At 38.2% G+C, this 22,273-nt stretch overlaps 1 protein-coding gene across 4 annotated transcripts in view; it reads right to left on the bottom strand.

The window, feature by feature from the left end:
• Positions 1-18,049, bottom strand: part of zgc:91944 (uncharacterized protein LOC436941 homolog) — a 31,312-nt gene extending 13,263 nt beyond the window's left edge. Inside the window, exons 1-5 of one of the 4 annotated variants that reach the window (XM_038290597.1) lie at positions 17,641-18,049; positions 13,975-14,377; positions 13,676-13,761; positions 6,400-6,510; positions 5,219-5,431 (exon numbers count right to left, since the gene is read on the bottom strand). In XM_038290597.1, the coding sequence (XP_038146525.1) occupies positions 5,219-5,431; positions 6,400-6,510; positions 13,676-13,761; positions 13,975-14,377; positions 17,641-17,722 (895 nt within the window). In that variant the 5' untranslated portion in view covers positions 17,723-18,049. The remainder of the gene's footprint in view (positions 1-5,218; positions 5,432-6,399; positions 6,511-13,675; positions 13,762-13,974; positions 14,378-17,640) is intronic. The other 3 variants (XM_038290596.1, XM_038290599.1, XM_038290598.1) reach the window with 3 other exon arrangements.
• Positions 18,050-22,273: the final 4,224 nt, after the last annotated feature.

Raw genomic sequence — 22,273 nt, forward strand, 5'->3', positions numbered from 1 at the left:
AAGAGACTGAAAACATAAGGCAGGAACAGGACGGATCAAGGAAGGCTTTCTTCCCTGGCAGTGATCTCCATTGAGACAGAGAGACTTTTAAAACTGAAGGAAGATAAGGAGGACTTCTATTCATTTATAAGTAAAGGTAAGACAGTAATAACATTTATTTTGTTTTGTTTTTTAAGGAAATGTGTGTTTTGTGAGCTACAGTTTGTATGTGTAAGGATGCAGAAGTGAAACATAACCTGTAAACTGCTGTCAATCTATGCATCTATTTGCAAATCTGATTCTGATGACGTCAGTGCCTCACCAGCTATGAACCTCACCGCACGTCACTGGAAATAACAGACCTGCTGGAGGGACTGCTTAACCTAAGTTTCAACTTATAAAAAAACTGGAGAAAGAAACTTTATTTTTTTCATCCCTCGATTTAAAAAAACAAAGCGCACAAAGCACGGTTGTGTTTTAAAGGTCTGCGGCCATTTTAAGTAGAGTTGTCACCATACTTAAATTTCCAACTTAGTTTCAGTATTCAGAATTTTTATATTTTTTTATTAATTTTGGGGAAAAAAAAAAAAATCAGGTTTCTAATCCCACCATGGAACATCTTTTTTTTTTACAGAATCACATGTAAGTTTTGTAAATATGCAAAATGAAACAAAGACATTAGAAATTAACAACAGGAAAAATACACAAACACTTTTCTTTAATATAGAAAAGTAGACCAAATTAGCCCTTTATCCAGATAAAGCGGTTCAGTACCAATACTGTTCACAACTTTACCATGTTTTATATTTCTTCTTGTCTTTATATTTAACTTTAGTGCTTTTCATCATTGTATTCTTCACAGAGGTGTCAAGTAACAAAGTACAAATACTTCGTTACTGTACTTAAGTACACTGTTTAGGTATCTATACTTTACTCCATTACTTATTTCTCTTCCTACTTCTGACTTCTACTCATTACATTTTCACACAAGTATCTTTACTTTCTATTCCTTACATTTTTAAAACAAACGTTACTCATTATTCTTGGCTTCAGTTTAATGTTTATAAATATTTATTTCCCGTCATGTGCGCCATCCAATGCAGATCATTGGCTCCATCCACATCTAGTGAAAACTAGTGTAATTGAATGAGTCGTATAACGCAAACACTCATTGGTTAGCTAAAGGAAATCATCAGAAGCAAGCATTTGTTCTTCAAACTGCAAACAGGAATTGTCTATGCCATGCTACAATGCTGGATTCAGAAAAAGATGTAGAAATGTCTGAAAGGTCGGACACAGGCGAGAGCGTATCGAGAGATGGAGACCAACAAGATCTTCCTCATCCTTGGCCCTATCTCAAAGAATTTTTCAAGATAGTCGAAAAATGTTGCTTTCAATCCACATACTGGCATCCGGCAGTTTTTTTCAAAAGGTTACTTTTAAGGCTGCAACTAACGATTATTTTAAAAATCGATGAATCGGACGATTATTTTTTCGATTAATCGATGAATCGGACAAAAAATATTTTTTACATTAACCTCTTTATTCCAAAATAAACATTTTAGACAGAACAAACAAGCACACAAGTACAGGTTTCTCATTAACTGTACTGGTGCAATATGAAAAATAAATGTTTGTGTTAAAACTACGCAAACTCACATGAGAAATGTAGCTGTACATCCACAAAATATAGGGTACTTTGTTTCATAAAGCGCAAAAAAGACAGGCATTTTTGTTTTTAAAAGCCCCTAAGGGGTTCAAACAATAGGTCCCCCCATTTCAACAAATGAGTTTTTTTAGACTAGAAGAGTTCTGCCTTTTAAGACTGGAAAGTATAGCAGTTAAAGTTGCTACTTGAGAAAATACTGAACCATAGAGATAAAAATAGCCCTGTGATTCAAATTATAAATTGTATTTGGAATAAAAATGAGAGAACTAGGGGTGCTAAAAAACACATCCTCCAAAGACAGATATTTACATGGGAATGTGGCAGATAATTAATTGACATATTAATGATCTTGCTGGATTTTATTCTGCTTTACTTCCATAAATTGCAGGATCTTCTTTACTTTATCTTTGCCAGAAGATTTAAACTTTAAAAGCCTTGCCCTCATAATTTGCAAGTTAATTTATTTATAAAGTAAATGTAAACGCTGCTTAAGCTAATTCAAATGAAATTAAAAGTAAAATAAGTAGCCAACCTTATCACTGTCTGTAACCTACTAACACGGTAAGGAAAGCATCAGATGAGCTACCTGAGAAACTAACGTTACGTTTCCCCACTTTAAAACCAAACAAACATGGTGGTTCCGTGCCATGTTAATTTCTTTTGAAAAAAGTTGCATGTTATCATTTTTTTCGCTTTACAAAGCGCAGGCTATTTTAATTATTGTGATCAATTTGCGCCGTCAATCCCAGTGCATGCGCGCTTCATTTGCAGTCTGGACGCTGAGGCTCTGACTGCAGCGCTGAGAGGGACTCCTGCGGGAAAACGCGGTTGGGGTGGGGGAGGCGCCCCACGTCAGAGTAGGAACGATACATGCTTTCACTAAGAGTCTCTAAAAGCCGCCAGTGACACCGAAAAAAGTCGGCAGATTTGTCGCTAGTCGCTTTTTTGAAAAATAGTCGCTGGAGGGGTCTGAAAAGTTGCTGACTTGGCAACACTGCACCTGCGGCGCTGACTCGCTCTGCCGTATTTTTTTTTCTTCCTCTTTCAGTCAAGAGGCAGTGATGACGGCGCGGCGGATGAAGCAATAATCGCGCGACACAACTAATCGATGATCAAATTCGTTGCCAACGCTTTTAAAAGTCGATTTTTATCGATTTTATCGATTCGTTGTTGCAGCCCTAGTTACTTTATACTTTTATAATTTAAGTGGTTTTTGGAGCACATACTTTTTCACTTTTACTTGAGTAAAAAGGTCAAGTTGATACTTCAACTTTTACCAGAGTGTTTTTAAACTGCAGTATCTATACTTCTACTTAAGTAACAAATGGGTGAACTTTTGGCACCACTGATTCTTAACTCTTGTTTGCTGCAGTTATCTGCTACCTTTGTTAGGTGCTCTGCAAATATTATTTAGTATTAAAATTAGTAGTTTTTAAATAACTTCTATCATTATTACCTCCAATTTCATGGCTTAGAAGCTCATCTTTCTTTAATGGCCACTCCTAAATGCCTGTAGATCCCACAATCTGCTCCATTTAATGGGTAGAACCCAAACCAATTTACATCTAAAAATGTGTGCAACAATCTTTTTAGATTACCCACACACCCTAAATTATTGCACATACAAAAAAAATAAATAAATAGCTTGTGTAATTTAGTAATAATCTCAGAGGTGACTTTTTTACGTTCTCAGCTGCACATACCCTTTCATCAACATCATGCCTCAGAGAAATATATTTTTTTATCTCTGAAGGCAAATTAGTTTAATCTGAAAAAGGTGAGTGACCATTTGTTGACCAGTGAGAGCTTTTAATTGTCTTCAAAATAATAGCGGCACAAACGAAAATTTCTGCAGAAAAATAGCAGAAAGTTTTGACACCATTTGGGTTTTATTCAGTTTGTGGAGAGCCTGATTGACCGTTTGACCTTTAAGCTATCATCAATAACAACTTTTTGCAGCACAGATGTCGAGGAATTAACAGACACCAATTTTGTTTGATAAAAAACAAAAAAAAAAAAAAAAACCTTTATTCCTTTAAACTTGAAACCCTTTAAAATAAAGGCAGAACAAACCCAACTGTTTGCTGGTCAAACATAACCGAAATGGTCAACACAGATTTTTATTTTTATATGAAGAAGTTTTTGGGGGTTCTTCAGTCTTTAATTCTACCGCTCAAACTGCGTTGTTTTTGTTTGTTTTTTTACATCTAGCCACCACAAATGTTTTAACATTTCTAAGAGTATCAGCTTAAAATCACCAGTAAAACTGTATATTTTATACTTAGTGATTTTAAGCTAACATGAATAACCCTTCTCTATTTAAGGCCATTGCTTTAAAACCATGCAGTAAAAGTTTATAGATTGTATCAGAGAACTTTGACCTATTAGAGAAATTAACCAATCCATCTACAATGCAGTGAAAAGTAAATAATCCACAACCATCAACTATTCTATTAACAGACCGATGACTTTATAATTCCTGAGATGCATCTAATGTCTGCTAAGGGCTTTTCTAAGTAATTTGTTGAAAATGGATTGGAGCTTAAAGCAGGTCCAAAGTATCCATTGATTGAAAAGACTCTCCTGATGCTGCGGGAGTCAGTGGGGTTAGTGTGGACTTTCATTACAGATTGAAATGCTTTTAGTTTGAGTCCATAATTGAGCTGCTACTGCTAGATCTGATGCAGTAATGACGAGAAGTCACGTCATGTTGGATTCGTTAGCTTTAAGGGCTGATTATCCTCCCGCAGCAGTGTGTCGCAGTGAGCTTGTCGCAGATATTTTGGATTTATGCCCAATATTGAAGCGTGGTCTGCGCTGTTATTCTACTCCACAACGCAAGAGGGACAATCACGATCCTGGCGTTCTCGCGCACCTCGCTCTTCTAGCTAGTCCATCTTAACGAGTCGTTTTCCACAATGGTGGTCATACAAACAAAACAAGCTGCTGAGTTACCAAACAGGAAATACGCCAAGAGTAGAGTGGATGTAGATTTGAACAATCAGAGGCCTCCTGTCTGTGGTCACCTACAATTTGGGAGAGTTGCAGCAGAGTGTCTGCGGAAGGGGCGGGGACACATTTGCGTTCACTGTGACACAAGCTAACGACCTGGTTTCTGAGCATAAACCAGCCTTTACTGCTCCGATTCCAGGCTGCTCTAGACACACTGAAACTGGCCATGACTGAATGGTACAGAAGAGTATTCAATTCACCAAAGAAAAACAAATCTGACAGCTTATCTCATAATTACAAGATACTGATCTCGGAATTAAGAGATCTTTTCTAATAATTACGAGATAATATCTCGTAATTATGAGATACTGATCTCGGAATTACGAGATATTTTCTCGTAATTATGAGATACTGATCTCGTAATTACGAGATATTTTCTCGTAATTATGAGATCAGCTGTCAGAATTTTTTTCTTTGGTGAACGCAACACGCTTCCGTAGTACGGCCCTGTTCTAAAGAAAAAAAGTTCCATGCCTTTTTTAGGCATGCCGAGTGTTTTCATGATTACAGCTGCTAAGACGTCCTCTGCAGCTCGCCGCCGAGGCCGGGTGGCGTTACCTGGCTGGCTCTGGGCAGCCGCTGCGGCGGCTGTGTACCACGGCAGCAGGTGCATCAGCAGCTCTCTCTGCCTGCTCCACGATGGGTTGTGGTTGGGCAGCAGGCTGGTGTTGGGGTTGGGGAGGCTGCCGCTCGCCCCTGCTACCGTTCCATCTCTGACACCTCCCCTGGCCCTGGGACTCACGCTGTGCTGGCTTTCACTCCACCTCAGGCCTTCATTGGGACAAAACCAATAGTCAGGCAGGCCACGGTTGGATTAGACACCAGATGTGGAGGCAGAATTGATGTTTTGTTCTCTGTCTGTGGTTCTTTAACAGACTCCTGTAGACCTGCCATATGGTTTCCACAATCCATCCCCAAATACATTCAAGAATCTTTAGTCTGTTTGCGGATTAAAAGGTTTTTGAAACGGAGGAAACCGAATGGTGACAGAGCAGGTCAAGAGGAGTTTAAGTGAGAAGCAAAGGACAGCAGCCATTATCGGCTCCAAAAGAAATAACTTCATTCTTTGTTAGTATTGCTGTCAAAGACTGTTAGCCATGTAGGGATGAAAACCAGCACCAGAGTTCCTCCGGCAGCAGGGCTGAAGCAAGAAGCTTTGCTTTTGGGGGCTAAAAAAAGCAAACACGAAGACTGACAGCAGATCCTCTGTCAGACAACTTGTTTCTTTATGGTGTGAAAACTAAATAAAATAAAATAAAAAATGTGGAAGCATGCTGTTAAAAACCAACACAAAGAAGAGCTGCGAGCTTCCGGAAAGACAAGCATCGTTTTGTTGCTCAAGCAGCAGCTCTGTAGGACATGAAGAGGTCAGGAGTGATCCGGGTTGTTGCTGCAGCAAACAAACCCACTTCATACATTACAGTTTCATTTCCTAACCAGAGGGCTTATCGATCAGAATCTCCAGTGACAGGGCTGCCTTCACTTTTTCTTCCCTCTGAAACCATAGATCTGCCCAGAGTCCTTCCTTGACCTCGCAGCCCTTAAGAAGCAGGTTGGGAGTTCGCAGAACGGGATAAGAGGAGGTGAAGGGGGTTGGGGTTAACATGCAGGAGGATGAGTGGGTCATACAAAACACCAGGCGTTTTATTTCTGCCTAATAAGGCTTGAATGATCTAATTTATCACAGCTGCCAAGCTTGCATTGATTTAACCCCCCCATGGGAATCATGTCTGCCTCACCTGGGTTGTTCCTCTCCAGCAGGTACCAGCGGTAGAAGGCTCTGCGCTTGGAGTCGCTCATCTCCAGGCCTTGCTGAAGGAGCCACTGGGAGATGTAGCTCTGGCTGATTCCTGCACACAGAGGTCAGACGAATCGTTTCCACTGCGATCAACAATCTCCCTGTTAATTAAATGAAGCCGCTGCGATGCTAACGATCTATTAAAAGGATTTTCTGGTTTTACTGCGCTGCACTTCGCTGACTTGTGAAGAACATCTTGTTATCTTTGTAATCCATTAACAACGACAAAGCATCCTCACATCTATTATTAGAGCCTTTATTAATAGACTAAAAGCTTTATTGGTTCCGTTTTCATTCTACATAATTATAATTATCCTTCTTTGTTCATTTTTACCTCATATCCGACAAAAAGACCCATTAGAGACGTGAGTGATGTGGAAAACCCAGCATCCTCTGCAAAACGTCTCACCTCATCAGGTGTGATGGCTGCATAAACAGCAACACAGCTGTGGTAACAATATTTGATATTTAGTTTCTATTTCATATAGGGTTTCATTTTCAGAGTCATTCCATTATTTGGAATTTATTTATCACCATTGCACTATATTTAAAAATTAGTGTGCAGATTCTAGTTTACCCTGTTCTGTTATGATTCTGTTTAATTTATACTCCGTTAACCAGTAAAGGTCTGAAGACATTTTTAATTATAATCGGTTACTTTAAACAGAATTTAACACTGAAATAAAATGAGGTTTATGCATCCATGTTATACATTGAATAAAAAAAAAAAAAAAATATATATATATATATATATATTAGTGCTGTCAATCGATTAAATTTTTTTAATCGCGATTAATCGCATCAATGCCTAAGTTAACTCGCGATTAATCGCATTTTAATCACACATTTTTTTTCTGATTGAAAATCATTTAAATACTCTCGATGACATACAAAAAATTCATACAGGCTAGGTTTGTGCCAATGTTCTTTTTTTAAAATGAGAACAGGTCACAGACACTGATTTATGCCATAGAAACATATGGCAAGAAGATGGGGAGGCATGTAGCAAAAAATAACAAATATGTAGCCAAAAAAAAAGGCCCTGAAAACAGGCTGATGTAAAAGACAGTCTTTACAGTTAATACAGTGTTTTGAACAAAGACAAGCATTTTACCACTGCTATAAAATGCAGTACAGTTAACATTAGATGTTAATTAACCAAGATAATAATGAACAATTTTCAATCAATACATCAAAATCAATAGACCGACATCACTAGATGGAGGTAGTCTATGCTCTAGAATGTTACTTTTCAGCCTCTTAACAAAAATGAGAACACACACACACACACACACACGATACTGACCTGTGGCGTACAAGGACAGCAAGTGCGCCGTAGCAGATTCCATTTCACCTCAGTAATCTGTTTTCTCAGCGTATTTCAGGTTGCTACTAGTTACCAGACACTCAACTTGTTTGTTGGTGGTGGGGCTTAAAGAAAAGGCCCTAGCGTCACCCAGTGTATGAGCGTCTTTTTTCCTTGAGGAGCTCCGCTCTCGAAGCCTATGAGAAATGCATAGACTGGGGGGAAATAGCCCCGCCTTCTCGCAGGCTGCAGCGGGATGTACTTGGAAAATTGTACCATAAAACCACATAGCGTTAATCTCACGTAAAAAAAAATATCGCCGTTAAAATGGCCTTGCGTTAACGCGATAATAACGCGATAATTTAGACAGCACTAATATATATATACATATATATATATATATGTATATATATATTTTTTATTTTTTTTCCCCGAAGTAGAGAACAACAATGGGTGGGTGGGGTGGGGGGTCCAGTCAGCAGCCCTCCACAAAAAGTGTCCTCCTTTTCAGAAACACAAATCTGATCACCCTAGCTTAATGAGAGCAGTGGGCTTTATGCTGCCCTGCAAGGCTTTAAACCTGGTTCGAATGGAGACTAAGCCGTTCTAAAGCACATATCAAGGTGCTCATTTTGAGCCTGGATCCATATTGATTTTTCTGTTCATGGTGGAGAATCCTGCTTCACAGCAGCAGGTTGAGCCAAACATCCTCTAAATGTGCAGGGTCATCTTTGAGCACCATTTCACTTTTCTTTCACCAGTTCACCACAGTTCTTCCAGCAGTCCACACTTTCTCTGCTCTCTTTCTCATCGTCTTCCCGGCTTGCCACAGGTTTGCCTGCTGTGTCTAAAAGTAGCAGCAGCAGCAACCCAGACTGACAGCAGCTCATTGGCTGTTCTGTATCACGTGTAGCCTGGAGCCGGACGCACTGGAGGGCTTTACCGTATTAACAGGAGAAGCAGCACAAGCAAAGTTAGACACTGACATCGGACAACATGCAGTTATTCATAAATGTTTTAAACCAGGCTGGGTCCAGATTAGCCAGCAGGTTCTGCACAGGACTACCAGAATGTGGCAAAACGAACAAGTCTCTCTCTGTGTTTTGAGATCTTTGTGTTTTGGGATCTGATAGCAGACCACCTTGGAGCAGCAGGCCGAGAGGCGAAGGAATTCCAGGTAAATTCAAGGCCATCTTCACCCCTTAGATTAAAACCTACATCAGAGAAGCAGAAAGATGTCTGATCAGGTAAAGGTCAGATCCAGTTTTTTTGCCTAAACATCAATTTTTAGCTTCCTTAGCTCTGTTTAAGGGAAGCTCAGAGGGGGGTGAAGTGGCGCTCTGGGTCACATGACTCTTTCAGTGACGGATGCGACCATCTAAAGTTACACTGCAGAGCAGCATCTGTACACCACAGGGACTGTATTTATCTACAGAAAACATTTCATATATCTCAAATTAAGCTCACAATGGTGTGAACATTTCTACAGTGTTGCTTTAAACCACATTTATTTACATTATAAATGTAAAACTACTATGAATAAACCCTCATATATTTCTTTCTTAAAAGAAGCAACAATTTATTTCTCTACATTATCCTCTTCCAATAACAAAAATGCTGTTAAAGCTTTATCTCTATGCTCAAAATTCTAAATATTTATGTAATCCCCTAACATGCTTCTATGTCTTCACTTTACTGTTTTTACGTTTATTCAGTTATTCTTTAATTATTATTACCATTTTTGTTGTGGTGGTTGTTCTTTGGAAATTGTACTTCTATCTTCTTGTAGAACAAAATTCTTTAATGAAGCTTAAAAACAACATTATTTTCTCTATCCTCCATTTTTATTAGAAAAGCCAGTCTCTGCTGCGTCCTTCACTAAAACAGTGGTCAATTCATGATACTTTCTCATCTCTTATCATTTTGATGCCTAATAATTCAAGGTAAATGTACAACAAACAGCAGTTGAAGAACATATGGATTTGATTCTGTGATCGGCTCCCAAAATCAGTGCATCTCTAATCAATGTCAACAACGACAGGAAAATTTGCCACGTTTGGTGTGAACACGCGATCATTCGTCATCATTCTTTTTAATAAAAAACAAAAAGCGAACACCAGTCAAAATTCTCAGGCATGAGCTAGTATTCGATTAATAGTCATTTAGCATCATTGTAATTGGACTGTTGATCAATTCTAAACTTTATTAAGGTATATCAGAGTAAAAGGGGGTGGAGTTAATGAAGAATTACATTTTTGGGGGGAGAAATCAAAGATTAATTCTATGTCTTTTCTCCCTTAGCTTTCTGAATGACGCCTCATTTTTATCATCACACCATTAAACCCAGATAAGATAAAGTTACTTCAGAAATCTACAAATATGGGACAAATTTAATCTCTGGGAGGCGTTAGCCTTTTCCTGTGCCAATTTAGTAATTTGGAAGTTAGAAATATAAACTGGAAAACCCCAGAAAGTCAGGATTATAATCTTAAAAGAAAGGACAACATGACCATTCCTGACATCAGGGTTCAAGATGGCTGCTACCTGCATCAACACTCTGCTTTTAGCAGATCTTTATTTAACATTTAGTTAACTACACAGGTCCAACTGTTCAGAGGTTATGAGATGTTTCGACGCTGTTCAGATGCATAAACTCCAGAGAACATTGTTTTCATTGTCATCTTTGTTTTTTTACAGCAGCCATAAGGTAACAATAAATGATAAAGCATCAACAAGCAGGATTCTGGAACGCCAAAACATCTGAGTTCCCATCACTCCTCCTTTTTCCATTTCCCAGGTAGACAAAGAGGTTTTGCACCCGGATAATTTGAGGACAAACAGAAGTGTTACTGCTGGATCACAGGGTGAAACGGCTTCATCCAGCTGTACTGCAGCTATAATCTAGGAGCAATGACAGCAGAAGGAGGATCAACACTACGTTTTATGACAGGAGGCAGAGGGTCAAACTGTTCTGTCAGAGCAAATTTCCATCAGCTGACTCCAATCCATGAGCTTTTTCCTTTTTAGATTTCAATGTGTTGCTCGGAGTAAAGAGAGGGGAGCTGTAGTGAGTTTAATGAAAACTGAAATCAAGTCATTTCAGGGGCGTGTTTGTGAGACGCCGCTATATGGTTAGTTCTAATGCTGCTTTCAAACCAGACGCAGCAAGAGCAGCAAAATCGCGTCTGCTGCTTCATTTTTGCTGCTTGTACCAGTTTAGTTCTGACGCGCGGCTGAAGCAGCTTTGCTGCTCTGCCTGCGCTGTGCAAAAGTGTGTCTGACGCGCGTTGGGCGGAGCTACTCTATAAACCTAAATATAATTGTTAACTAGGCTTATTAACTTCTTAACTTTCCTTTTTACTTTTTAATTTACCTAATTTACAGTAGGTAATATATCATTCAAGGTAGGGCTGAAACGATTCATCGAGTAACTCGAGTAACTCGATTACAAAAAATCCTCGAGGAAATTTATCTGCCTCGAAGCTTCGCTAAATTTATTGTATTGTAATAAGCAATGCTGTTAAATACGCAGCACACTGGTCTAGCCGGAGGGTTTTTGTGTTGCACAACGCTACCACTTCCGTTAGCGCCTGGAGCACTTGTGCTAAGTTTGTAGCTATGGAGGGAACCGGAGAAAGCTCAGAAGGAGAACCCCGAAAGCGACAAAAAAATTTCTAAAGTTTGGGAACATTTTAGGCTAAACAGAAAGGACAACACAGCGCAATGCATCCACTGCAAAGCAGAATTGGCGTACCACAACAGCACGACATCAATGTTGCAGCATCTGAAGAGAAAACACCCGCTACATGCATCCAACTCGTACACAGTTGCCAACAGGTAACGTTTAAGTTCTCTTTGCTAACTACGTTGTGTGATAATCTGCCATGTTATAGATGTAAATTGAGGCACATTATTTTGCTAACGTTACATCTAAACATAGCGGTTACTTAACCGGGTGTAGTGTAAATTGTATGTGAGGGTGGAACTGAGAGAAATTATACAGGACTTAATGTAAGTTTGTTAATAAAAATACGCAGCAACAGATTACAGGCATAAGCTGAAAAGCATTTATTTATTGATGTCTTTCCATCCTGAAAAGTTACAGTCTTTTCTTCTCGCTACTGTTATGTATGAAATAGAAATTTTTGATTAATATTTTTTGTAGTAATTCTATATTTGTTTATACCTAAGCAATCAAGAATAAATAATAGCATCGTTTTAATAAAAATAGCAACATTTTTGCATTTTATCATGACTAGTTAAGGCTGCAGAACTCTGTACAAACTCAAACCTTTACATTTTGAGTAAGTTTATTTTTTTCCTAACATATAGATTACATTCTGTTTTCCAATACATAAAAAATATTTCACTGCATTTAGATTTTTCTGTGATGGTTTTAGGGATGCTCAAAAAGGAGATATTGGACTGATCTGGACTAACTGGTGTTATTGCAGATTTGCCAATAGTTTATTTTATTTTATTTTTTTATCCGATTACTCGATTAATCGTAAGAATAATCGATAGATTACTCGATTACTAAAATATTCGTTTACAACAGCCCTAATTCAAGGGCTCATCTAATTGGTCAAATGCAAAAATAAGATGTACAGCCATGTAGTAGCATCTTTGCTGAATGGCTGGATATAGATCTTGTGCTTCTAGACTTCATTCTGCTGTGAAGGCTTCAGTGTTTCCCACAGGATTTTCAGAGACTGTGGTTGGAGAGTCTCTGACCCTCGGGAGTTTTCATGTGTGCACATTTTTAAGAGTGGTGTATCCCACTTAAAGGGGAACGCCGGGTTTTTTTTTACACTAGCCCCTTGATTTTATGTTATTACATCATGTTCTACTCACCCATATGAGTTTTGTATATTCTGGAGCTGTTCTGAAGATATTCCTTTAGGTTATATCCAAGTAACGTCTTCCTATGGGCAACGACTTGAAGATACAAACTAAACTGTTCATAATTTATTATTTATGGTACGCCAGCATTCATAACACGTAGGCGAATCACTGTCCCCCAGACATCTGTGGTTATATTTTTTATATTTCTTAAAAACAAAGCGGAGTGTGTATGACGTCCAAAAGCCGCCAGTGACAGCAGAAAAGTCGCTAGAATTGTCGTTAGTCGCTTCTTCGAAAAAGAGTCGCTGGAGGGGTCTGAAAAGTCGCTAAATATAGCGACAAAGTCGCTGAGTTGGCAACACTGCACGGGCGAACCGGGCAGTCGGGGTGGCATTTTTATAAAGGAGGGCGGGACGCGCGCTTCGAAAAAAATATAACTGGCGCTTGGAGTGGGTCTTGCACGGGGAGTAGAACCGCCACTGACCATCTCCAAAAAGACCAAATGAGACTGTGGCGGGCCCAAACGAGAACATTCATTAATGGGAAACACTGGAAGGCTTCCAGCCGTACATGTTTGAGCCCTTGCCTCGTAACGCTGCTAGTTCTGTTAGCTCTACGCCTGCTGAAGACACAGACGTCCATCCCCGTGAACACTGGGACGGAACTCAATGGGAAGGAAATTATTCTTATTTCTTAATTCAACCGTTTCGTATATTAGCTGCAACGTATGAATCAAGATAATAGTCATATTTATTCCACCTGCCGATTAACTATGTGAAAAGGATGTTTTATTAAATAAAGTCAAGGAAATGAGATCCACAGTCAGCGCTCATATTTTATTCCTAAACTTGATAGGATCCCCTTTGCCTTTCTTTGAATCAGCAACAATTTAACAACAGCTTTAGAAAAATGCCGCTTTAGGTAAAGCAAATTTGATTGACTAGTACTGCTGCGATAAACCCCGCAGCCTCCACATCCAGGGGGGTTAAAAAGCTGATTAACTGCTTGAATAATTAGGTAAATAAGGTAAAATGAAGGTTTTCACATCACCAGGAAGGAGGAATACCTGTAACTTGGCCTACGATTGCCTGGGAGATCCTCCGGTTGTTCAGGAACGTTTTGATCTCCTCTTTCACCAGGTTGCTGTCTCTCCTGCAAACAGAAATGAAAGTTAACAGAAAAATCACCTGCTGGTTAAAGCTCCAGCTAAACCTCCTCGCTGAGAATCGGCTTTTTCCAGCCGTCCCTGAACACCTGACCTGAATTAAGTCCACTACAGTTCTGGAGAATAAGCCTGTGGCTCTGGAGACAGCAGCTGTCATTATCTGATGTTATAATAGCCTTTCTTCCTCTCCTGCTCCTCACCTCATGTACTCCTCCACCTTCTCCTCCAGGTCCCACTCCTCCTCCCCCATCATGTCGTAGCTGAACGCCCGCTGCACCACCACGCTGGGGGGGTACAAGGGCGGCGGCGAGGCCTCGTAGCTGTTGCTGGGGGACAGAGCCGCGCCGTCCAGGCCCGAGGTCTGGGTGGTGGCGGAGGCCAGGGAGAGAGAGGAGGAAGAGGAGGAGGACGAGGCGCCGCTGTTGGGCGGAGCCGGGTGAGAGTCGCAGAGCGGCTGGCGGTGCTCCGGGTCCAGCCTCTCCAGAGACTCCAAGGCGTGGATGATCTGAGGCTTGGTCATGCCGGAGAGGCGCAGGCGCTGCAGGAGGTCGATCTGCTCGATGGTGTAGCGTGGCTCCACCTCGCATCCCTCCATCCTGGGCTCTGCAAACACAAGCAGCTCCATTTCTCAGGACATTCACACCAGACCGTCTATAAGAGTTACCAAAACATGAACGCTGCTATAATTATCTCTCCACACTGATCATCTATCAAAGGATTATTAATAGATGAAGCAGCTCAGATAAGACGTGTTCATTTGAATTCAAACACCTCTGCTGCTCTGTGGATTTCCACAACTACAGGGAATAAAGCAAAACTGACAAATGCAAAAGTATTCAGAATAATATTCAGAATATTTCACAGCAAAAACATAGAACTCTAAATATTCCCTGTCAGTTAAAAAGCCCCATCTTCTCTGTGCCTCAAATATTACAAACAAACAGCCTGATGCAAATAAATAAATAAATAAATACATCAGACAGGTTAGAGACAACATTCAGGAGGCTTTTATGATTATACAGGAATGAGTAATTCTAATTTAATGTTCTTTTAATGCTCTTAGAAATAGTTTTAATGCATCAATAAGTACCCATGACTCACACACACCTGTATATATTTATACAATCACACATTAAAATCCTTTGTCATCTTTACCGTCGACAGGCTGCAGCCATGTCCCAAATTCCTGGTTTTCCAGCCACTTTTGTTGAAATTTGCTTTTTCCCGCCTCAAGCTTATTTTCCGAACACACGGCTTTACGATCAACAGGAAGCAGTTACACGCAACCATGCGGAACCATTTATATCTGATATAAAAGATCCGACAAATCTTTTAAATAAAGCATTTTAAATCCCATGTTAATCGCATTTAATGAGCTTTAATGCCAATTAAGGACGTATTTAAAAAAATATTAATTCAATGACTTAATGATTTTTAATGACTGGCAGAAATCCTGTTATAAAACAACTTTTATTTATTTTTTCCTGCTGAGGGGTAAAACCAACGGTTTGAGCTATAACAGGGTTTATACAGGAATGAGTAACTCTAACTTAATGCTTTTTAATTCTCTTTTATGCTATTGGAAAAAATGTTAATGCCATCAACAAGTTCCAATTATTCTCATTCATATACACACACACATATATATATATTTCCTGAAATTTCCCCATTCTTGCAAATATATCATGATATGATATATCTGACAAAATTGTTTTTATACATTTTTTCCCCCAAATAAAGCATTTTAAAATGCCACAATAATCATATTTAATGAACTTTAATGCCAATTAATTATCTTCATTTAAAAATCAATAATTTAATAATGATTTTTAATGATTTTTAATGACTCACATTGTATAATGGAATGAATTTAAAGAAAAGCACGATTGAAGGTATTGTGGAGGACTTTGTCAAATTTTTAAAAAGACTCTCCACTTGAAAAAAAATGCGCGTGCAAGAGCGTGCACAAGCCTATTTCTCCTCGTGCACGCTCTGTTTAAAAGTTCTCATAGCTCATACAAGCTTACTGTGCCCGAACGCCCGCCCTAACCCCTAAATCTAACTAGGATCATATAATCTTTACATTTACATCCTATCAAAATAATAACAGCTTATTTAAAACTTAAAGCACAGCTGTATCTATTTAATTTTCATAAATTATATTTATGTTTATCTAGTAGCTGGAAATGTCACTAGATTAGATTATAGAAATCTGGTCACCTTGGTCTATGCAGTAAGGCCTTAATACATTCCTTTCTAATCTGTGTGTTTGAGGTGACTGACATTCAGGAAAAAGTTAAAGTGGTTGGAATATTTTACAAGGCTGTGCAACTTCAACTATACGATGGAGTATTAGGACCAGGTTAAAGATTTTTTTTTATTTTGGGAATAAAGTCATAAAATTACAAGGGGAAAAATTGTCCTCCACAATACCTTCAATCGTGCTTTTCTTTAAATTCATTCCATTATACACTGTGAGTCATTAAAAATCATTAAAAATCATTATTAAATTATTGATTTTTAAATGAAGACAATTAATTGGCATTAAATTTCATAATTTATTCTCATATTATTACGACTTTATTCTTGTAATATTACGACCTTATTCTCATAATTTTATGACTTTGTTCTCGTAACTTTATGACTTTATTCTAGTAAGTTTACGACTTTATTGTCGTAATTTCAGGACTTTATTTTCTTAATCTTATTACTTTATTCTCGTATTTTTATGACTATTCTCATTGTGACTTTATTCTCCTAAGTTTACGAATTTATTCTCGTAATTTTACGACTTTATTCTTGTAATTTTATAACTTTATTCTTGTTGCGACTTTATTCTCGTAAGTTTACAACTTTATTTTCATAATTTTAGGACGTTATTCTTGTAATTTTACGTCTTTTCATGTTGCGAATTTATTCTCGGAAGTTTATGACTTTATTCTGGTAATATTACTTTTACAACTTTATTTTGTAATGTTACAACTATTCTCGTTGCGAGTTTTTTCTCATATTTTATGACTTTATTGTAATTTTATGACTTTATTCTCGTAATATTACGACTTTATTCTTGTAATATTACGACTTCATTCTCATAATTTTATTATTTATTCTCATATTATTACGACTTTATTCTCATATTATTACGACTTTATTCTCATATTATTACGACTTTATTCTCATCATTTTATTATTTATTCTCATATTATTACGACTTTATTCTCATATTATTACGACTTTATTCTTGTAATATTATGACTTTATTCTCATAATTTTACGACTTTATTATCGTAATGTTATGACTTTATTCTCGAAATAGAAAAAAAAATAATCTGTAGCCTGGCCTAATCCTCCTTCCAACTAAATCCCATCCCATAATAAATAAATATAGATATACAGCCTATAGACTGCATTGCTCCTCTGTAGGGTCACTCAAAGTTCTGGCAGCCTCTTAAACACTTGGCACAGACACTTGAAACTAACCTTGGTCAATTTGTCCTGAGTAGAATCCAACTAAAAGCCTCCCAGGATGCATAAATTAACATAAGGTTTTCTCAGCGTGATGGCCAGCCTTCCTGCTTTAATCTGTTGTTTCTAACTTCTGCTTGGCTCAATGGAAACTCGTCATTTTGGAGAATTCCTAGAAATCTGACACCGTCTCTCATAATTCAGAAGCAAAATGTCTTAGTAAGCGATCTGATGTTGACCCCCACAACCAAAAACTTTTAAAATAAACAAGGTAGGAAAGACTAAACACGATGTCCGTGCAGTATTATAAATATGTTCTTTAAATTGAAAATTGTGAGCTACTAAAATCAAAATATTAAGGAGCGAACCCCTCTCATCCTTCCCGGTGTTCCCCTCCTTACCTGATGGAGGGGGTGACACAGACAGGCACCCCGGGAGTGGCTCAGCGCGGGGGGTCGCAGTGGGGACTGACCACTGTCGCATGGCTCGGTGGACTTTCAGCTCGGCTGGAAGCTCTACGGACGCCGACAGGAGAGCCTCACTGCAGTGTGCTGCGGTTAAACTGTCCCCATTAGCATGCTGGCAAATCACTCGCTAGCAGGCTGGGATAGCTAAGCTAGCGACATGAACTGTGCTCGGTTCCCCTGAGCGACCAAAACAGCAACATTTCAACTAGCCAAAACAGAAAAAGACATAAAATGCTCAGAATGTTTTCCTATAATAACTGGTTCCGATAGATATAATTTTCAAATAAACATACAATTTGCGAAAAAATAAATAATTCGCAGTTAAAAAAGAAATATAGCCAGACGTTATGCTTTTATTTTGTAGGGGAAACGGAAGTTACAATCTGGTCTGGAAATAACTTCACGTTAATTTCCGCTAACAACTCTAAGCTACACCCTACGCCTAAAGTGAAGACAACAAAATAAAAATAAACTGTTTACCATAAACATTTATATTTTTTAATAATAAGTCTGTTTCTCCGGCTCACTACAGAACGACTAATGTAGCCATTAGCTTAGCAATTGCCCTATCAACAAAGCTGCAGTACCAAACATCACTTTCAGGCTCTGCGTTTTTCTTCTTTTGAACATACGAAAATATTTAACCTTCAAATAAACATACATTTTATGAAAAAAAAAATGTAGTTTAAAAAGAAATATAGCCAGACGTTATGCTTTTATTTTGTATGGGAAACGGAAGTTACAACTTGGTCTGTAAATAACTTCACGCTCATTTCCGCTAACAAGTCTAAGCTTACAACCTACGGCTAAAGTGAATACAACAAAACAAAAATCAACTGTTTAACCTTATCATTTATATATTTTAATAATAAGTCTGTTTTGCAGAGGAGCTACAAGCTTCTGGCTCAATGCAGAACGACTAATGTAGCCGTTAGCTTAGCAGCTGCCCCACCAGCAAAGCTGCAGCACCAAACACCACTTTCAGCCTCTGTGTTTTTCTTCTTTTGAAGAAACGTTAAGATTTAACTTACAAATAAACATACATTTTGCCAAAAAAATAAATAATTTGCAGTTAAAAGAAATATATCGAGTCGTTATCTTTTTATTTTGTAGGAGAAACGGAAGTTACAAAGTTGCATTAGCGCCTCCTACTGATATCTTGTCCTCTATGGCTCCGCAGGTCGCATTGAACAAAACAACGCCAAAGTGTGGCTCAAACTGTTTTAATTAATTTAATTTAAGTATTTGTTCTTTAAATCAACTTAGTTTCAGAATAAAATAAAATATGAATAATTTTACTCTATACATATCCTTATATATTTCTTAAACAGCAGCAGCACTTAAAGACAAACAACTCCTCACTGCTGCAAGAGCTCAAAGGAAGTGGAAAAAGCAGGATATCGCCACATAATGTGGCATTAAGCTTATTACTTTTTTCTCTAGCCTACAGTCATTGCATTAAAGGCACAAATATGTTTGCACAAGTTTGCTGTTGCACCAAAAATGTGCACTATTTATGTTTTTTTTATATATTCAGTTTGAAGTTAAGCAGGACAGGCTTATGTTTAAGATACTTACTTTATTCAGCAAAGGTTGGTATTTGTATTAAAGTGATTTGCTGGATAATAACTTGTTTTCCATGTGTTCATGTTACTCAAAAATATGTATTTAATTCAATGCAGATTTCAATCAAATAGTTAAAATCATTTCACACACAAAGGGAGGCTAAAATAAAATCACCACGCCAGGAGGGGTAAAGGCAATCGGGGTCAGCTGGCACGCACATGAGGTGTCCCTTTTTTTTCAGGGAGTTGGCAACCCTGGAACATGCTCTTTCTGCAAGTTTTTAGTGCACATAAATATCTCTGTTCATTAAGGCTGCAGTGTTTAGCCAAACTTCCTTCTCACAGAAAGATTTAGTTGATCCAAACAGCCTTTCTAAGCGCACCAGAACTGCACCGTGGCAGATATCAGTGTGCGTTTGGACATTATTGATCATTTGTCTCTGATGAGAAGACTCAAGAGCAAACAGTGTTTCTGATAAAATGCTTTTGGGCTTCATTTTTAAAGCATGCACCAGAGTTTTAATTTCAGTGAGACATCCGCTACCTCTACCTTAGCCTGACACGTGTACCTGATTCTGGTCTTGAAGAGAAATGTTTTCCAAAAGAAAAAACCAAACAGTTGTGATAGGGTTAATGATAATAACCCCTTATTGTCCTAGAAATAAACCAACACAAGACAGAAGTTACTTTTCTGTAGAAGAGGAGAGTTGAAAAAGATGGAGAATTCTGTGGTCAACTCTGTCAGGATCTCTCTGTCCCCTGGCTTTATTATTGGACTTCAAAGAGATATCGGGGGGGGATCAGAAGTTTACACATACAAAAAGCAGTGTGTCACAGTGAGCTTCTCTCTGGACTCAGGTTAAACCAACCTTAAACAGAGGGGGTGGACTCCAGCTTTAAAACACCTACAATGCAACAATTAAGTTAATCCCTTCCCATTCATCGCAGTCCCAGCCCCTGTACAGGAGAGCAGACCTCATCTATTCAGCCGGGCCAACAATTCCCTTTAACAACCTTTCAGACAATTAGACGGGTATGGGGCATTGCAGGCCAACAAAAGAAACCAAACAACCCCCATTCCAAACTCATTCATACGTTTCAATTTGCATGTTTTCAAAACAAAAACAAGGCTTTGTTGGGCTACTGTATAAAAACCTCGAACTCAACGCTAATCCTGACATTCTGAATTGAGAAAGCTTCCTGGATGTGAAGAGAAACGTCTTCAAACTTTGAAACAAAGGCCAGTGGATTGTTTTTAATTTTCTTTTTTTTTTTTTTTTTTTTGGAATAGCCCAATAAATCCTTGTTTTAGTTTTGAAAACACTCAAAATTGAACAGACGAAAGGGTCCATCCCTTTGGAATGGGGATTGTTTGGCTTCTTTTGTTAGCCTGTGATGCCCAATACATACAGTGTCTGAAAGGGGGGGTCGTTAAGTTCGTTAAGTGTCGGACTCGGAAATATTTAACCATTTGTCCAGTTTTTCTTCTATTTTTTCAGTTTCCTTTTTTTTCTGACAAACATTGTTAATATTGTTCAGAATATTGTTAAAGACTCAGGAAACTAAATTAGTTACATACACCTACTAATGACCTAGTCTTTTACGCAACGGTCCCTAGAACTGGACCTCAACCTCCAACCTCTACCAAAACTAGTGGCTTATGTCCCAGATGGGAACTCTTTATATTTTCCTCTGGTTGCCTTTAGGCTGGTAAATTTATCTATAGTCGTACCAGCTGCTAAAGAGAAGAGTTTCACATGGTTATGCAGCAAGCGTTTTTCTTTATATAATACAGCAGTTTGCTAATTTCAGAAATATATTTTTATGTTTAGTTATAAGAACCCTTTTTTGAGTTTTACAACAAAACCTTAAAAAAAGTGTCACTTTAACTTTAAATGGACCACCTGAGTACTCATAATAAAGGTGTTTAAGGTGTTTTATACCAAAGAAAATGCTTTTTGACGCTGATCACCAGATTCATTTTTTCTCCAATAGCACCATTTCTCCACATGGGGGCAGAAACATCATAAATGTTTGATCACTGAGGGACAGGAAACACAAAATTGCAGAAGATCAATGGATTGTAAAAAAAGAAAAATTTTGCACTTTTCATGGTAGAAGTCAGCAGTTAGAGATTTAGAATGGAAAATGGTTGAAAGCATGATGGGAAAACGAGTAGGACCATCAGAAACTGGTGATGATGACTTAAAAAATAAATTAAAGATTATGAGGACGAATTTGATGAAGTATTTATTATGTTGGGTTACGTTAAACAGCTCAGAAAAATATTCCTAAGTTTTAATTTTTATTTGGGGGTGAGACTTGTTTCCTGTTTCCTTGTTTAACTCCTTATCAGTTGGTGGTGGTAATGCACTTTAACTAGTTTGCCCACCGCCATAAAACCTTACAAGAAGAAGAAGAATCAGAAGACAGGAAACCCAGTACAGATTACCTAAAACGGGCGTCTCCACAGACGGTCCCCAAGGGGCCGCTGTCCTGCAGGTTTTAGAGGTTTCTCAGCTTCAGCACAGCTGATTCTGATTATTGCAGTTCAGCAAAAGCCTGTTAATCAGCTATCAATGGAAATCAGCTGTGCTGGAGCAGGAAACCTCTAAAACCTGCAGGACAGCGGCAGATTTATATTTCAAGATATTGTTCCTGTGTTCCTAGATTTATGGTCTGAATAGAATACTTTGACTCTCCTTAGGTTAAAGTCGCTTTTAGAAACTAGAAAAGTAAAATATTCTTTGTATCAGTGGTATCCAAACATTTCACCCCTGAAGTCAAAAATTGTTCAGTTTTAATTCTAAATTCATAATTGTAACTTTTAAAAACCTTTTACCTGCTTAATTGTTCACGTTTCCAATGAGTAAAAAAATATTGTAACAAGTGTTTGATCTTGATGTATTTTTCAACCTTCCTTCAGCTGGAGGAATTTAAGAACAACAGGAGCTGACATCTTCTTCCCAAACCTCTCTTTTATTAAAATTTCTCAAGAATCT

The sequence above is a fragment of the Cyprinodon tularosa genome, unplaced genomic scaffold, assembly GCF_016077235.1.
Source record: "Cyprinodon tularosa strain WSP-4 unplaced genomic scaffold, ASM1607723v1 ctg284, whole genome shotgun sequence".
Taxonomy (NCBI): domain Eukaryota; kingdom Metazoa; phylum Chordata; class Actinopteri; order Cyprinodontiformes; family Cyprinodontidae; genus Cyprinodon; species Cyprinodon tularosa.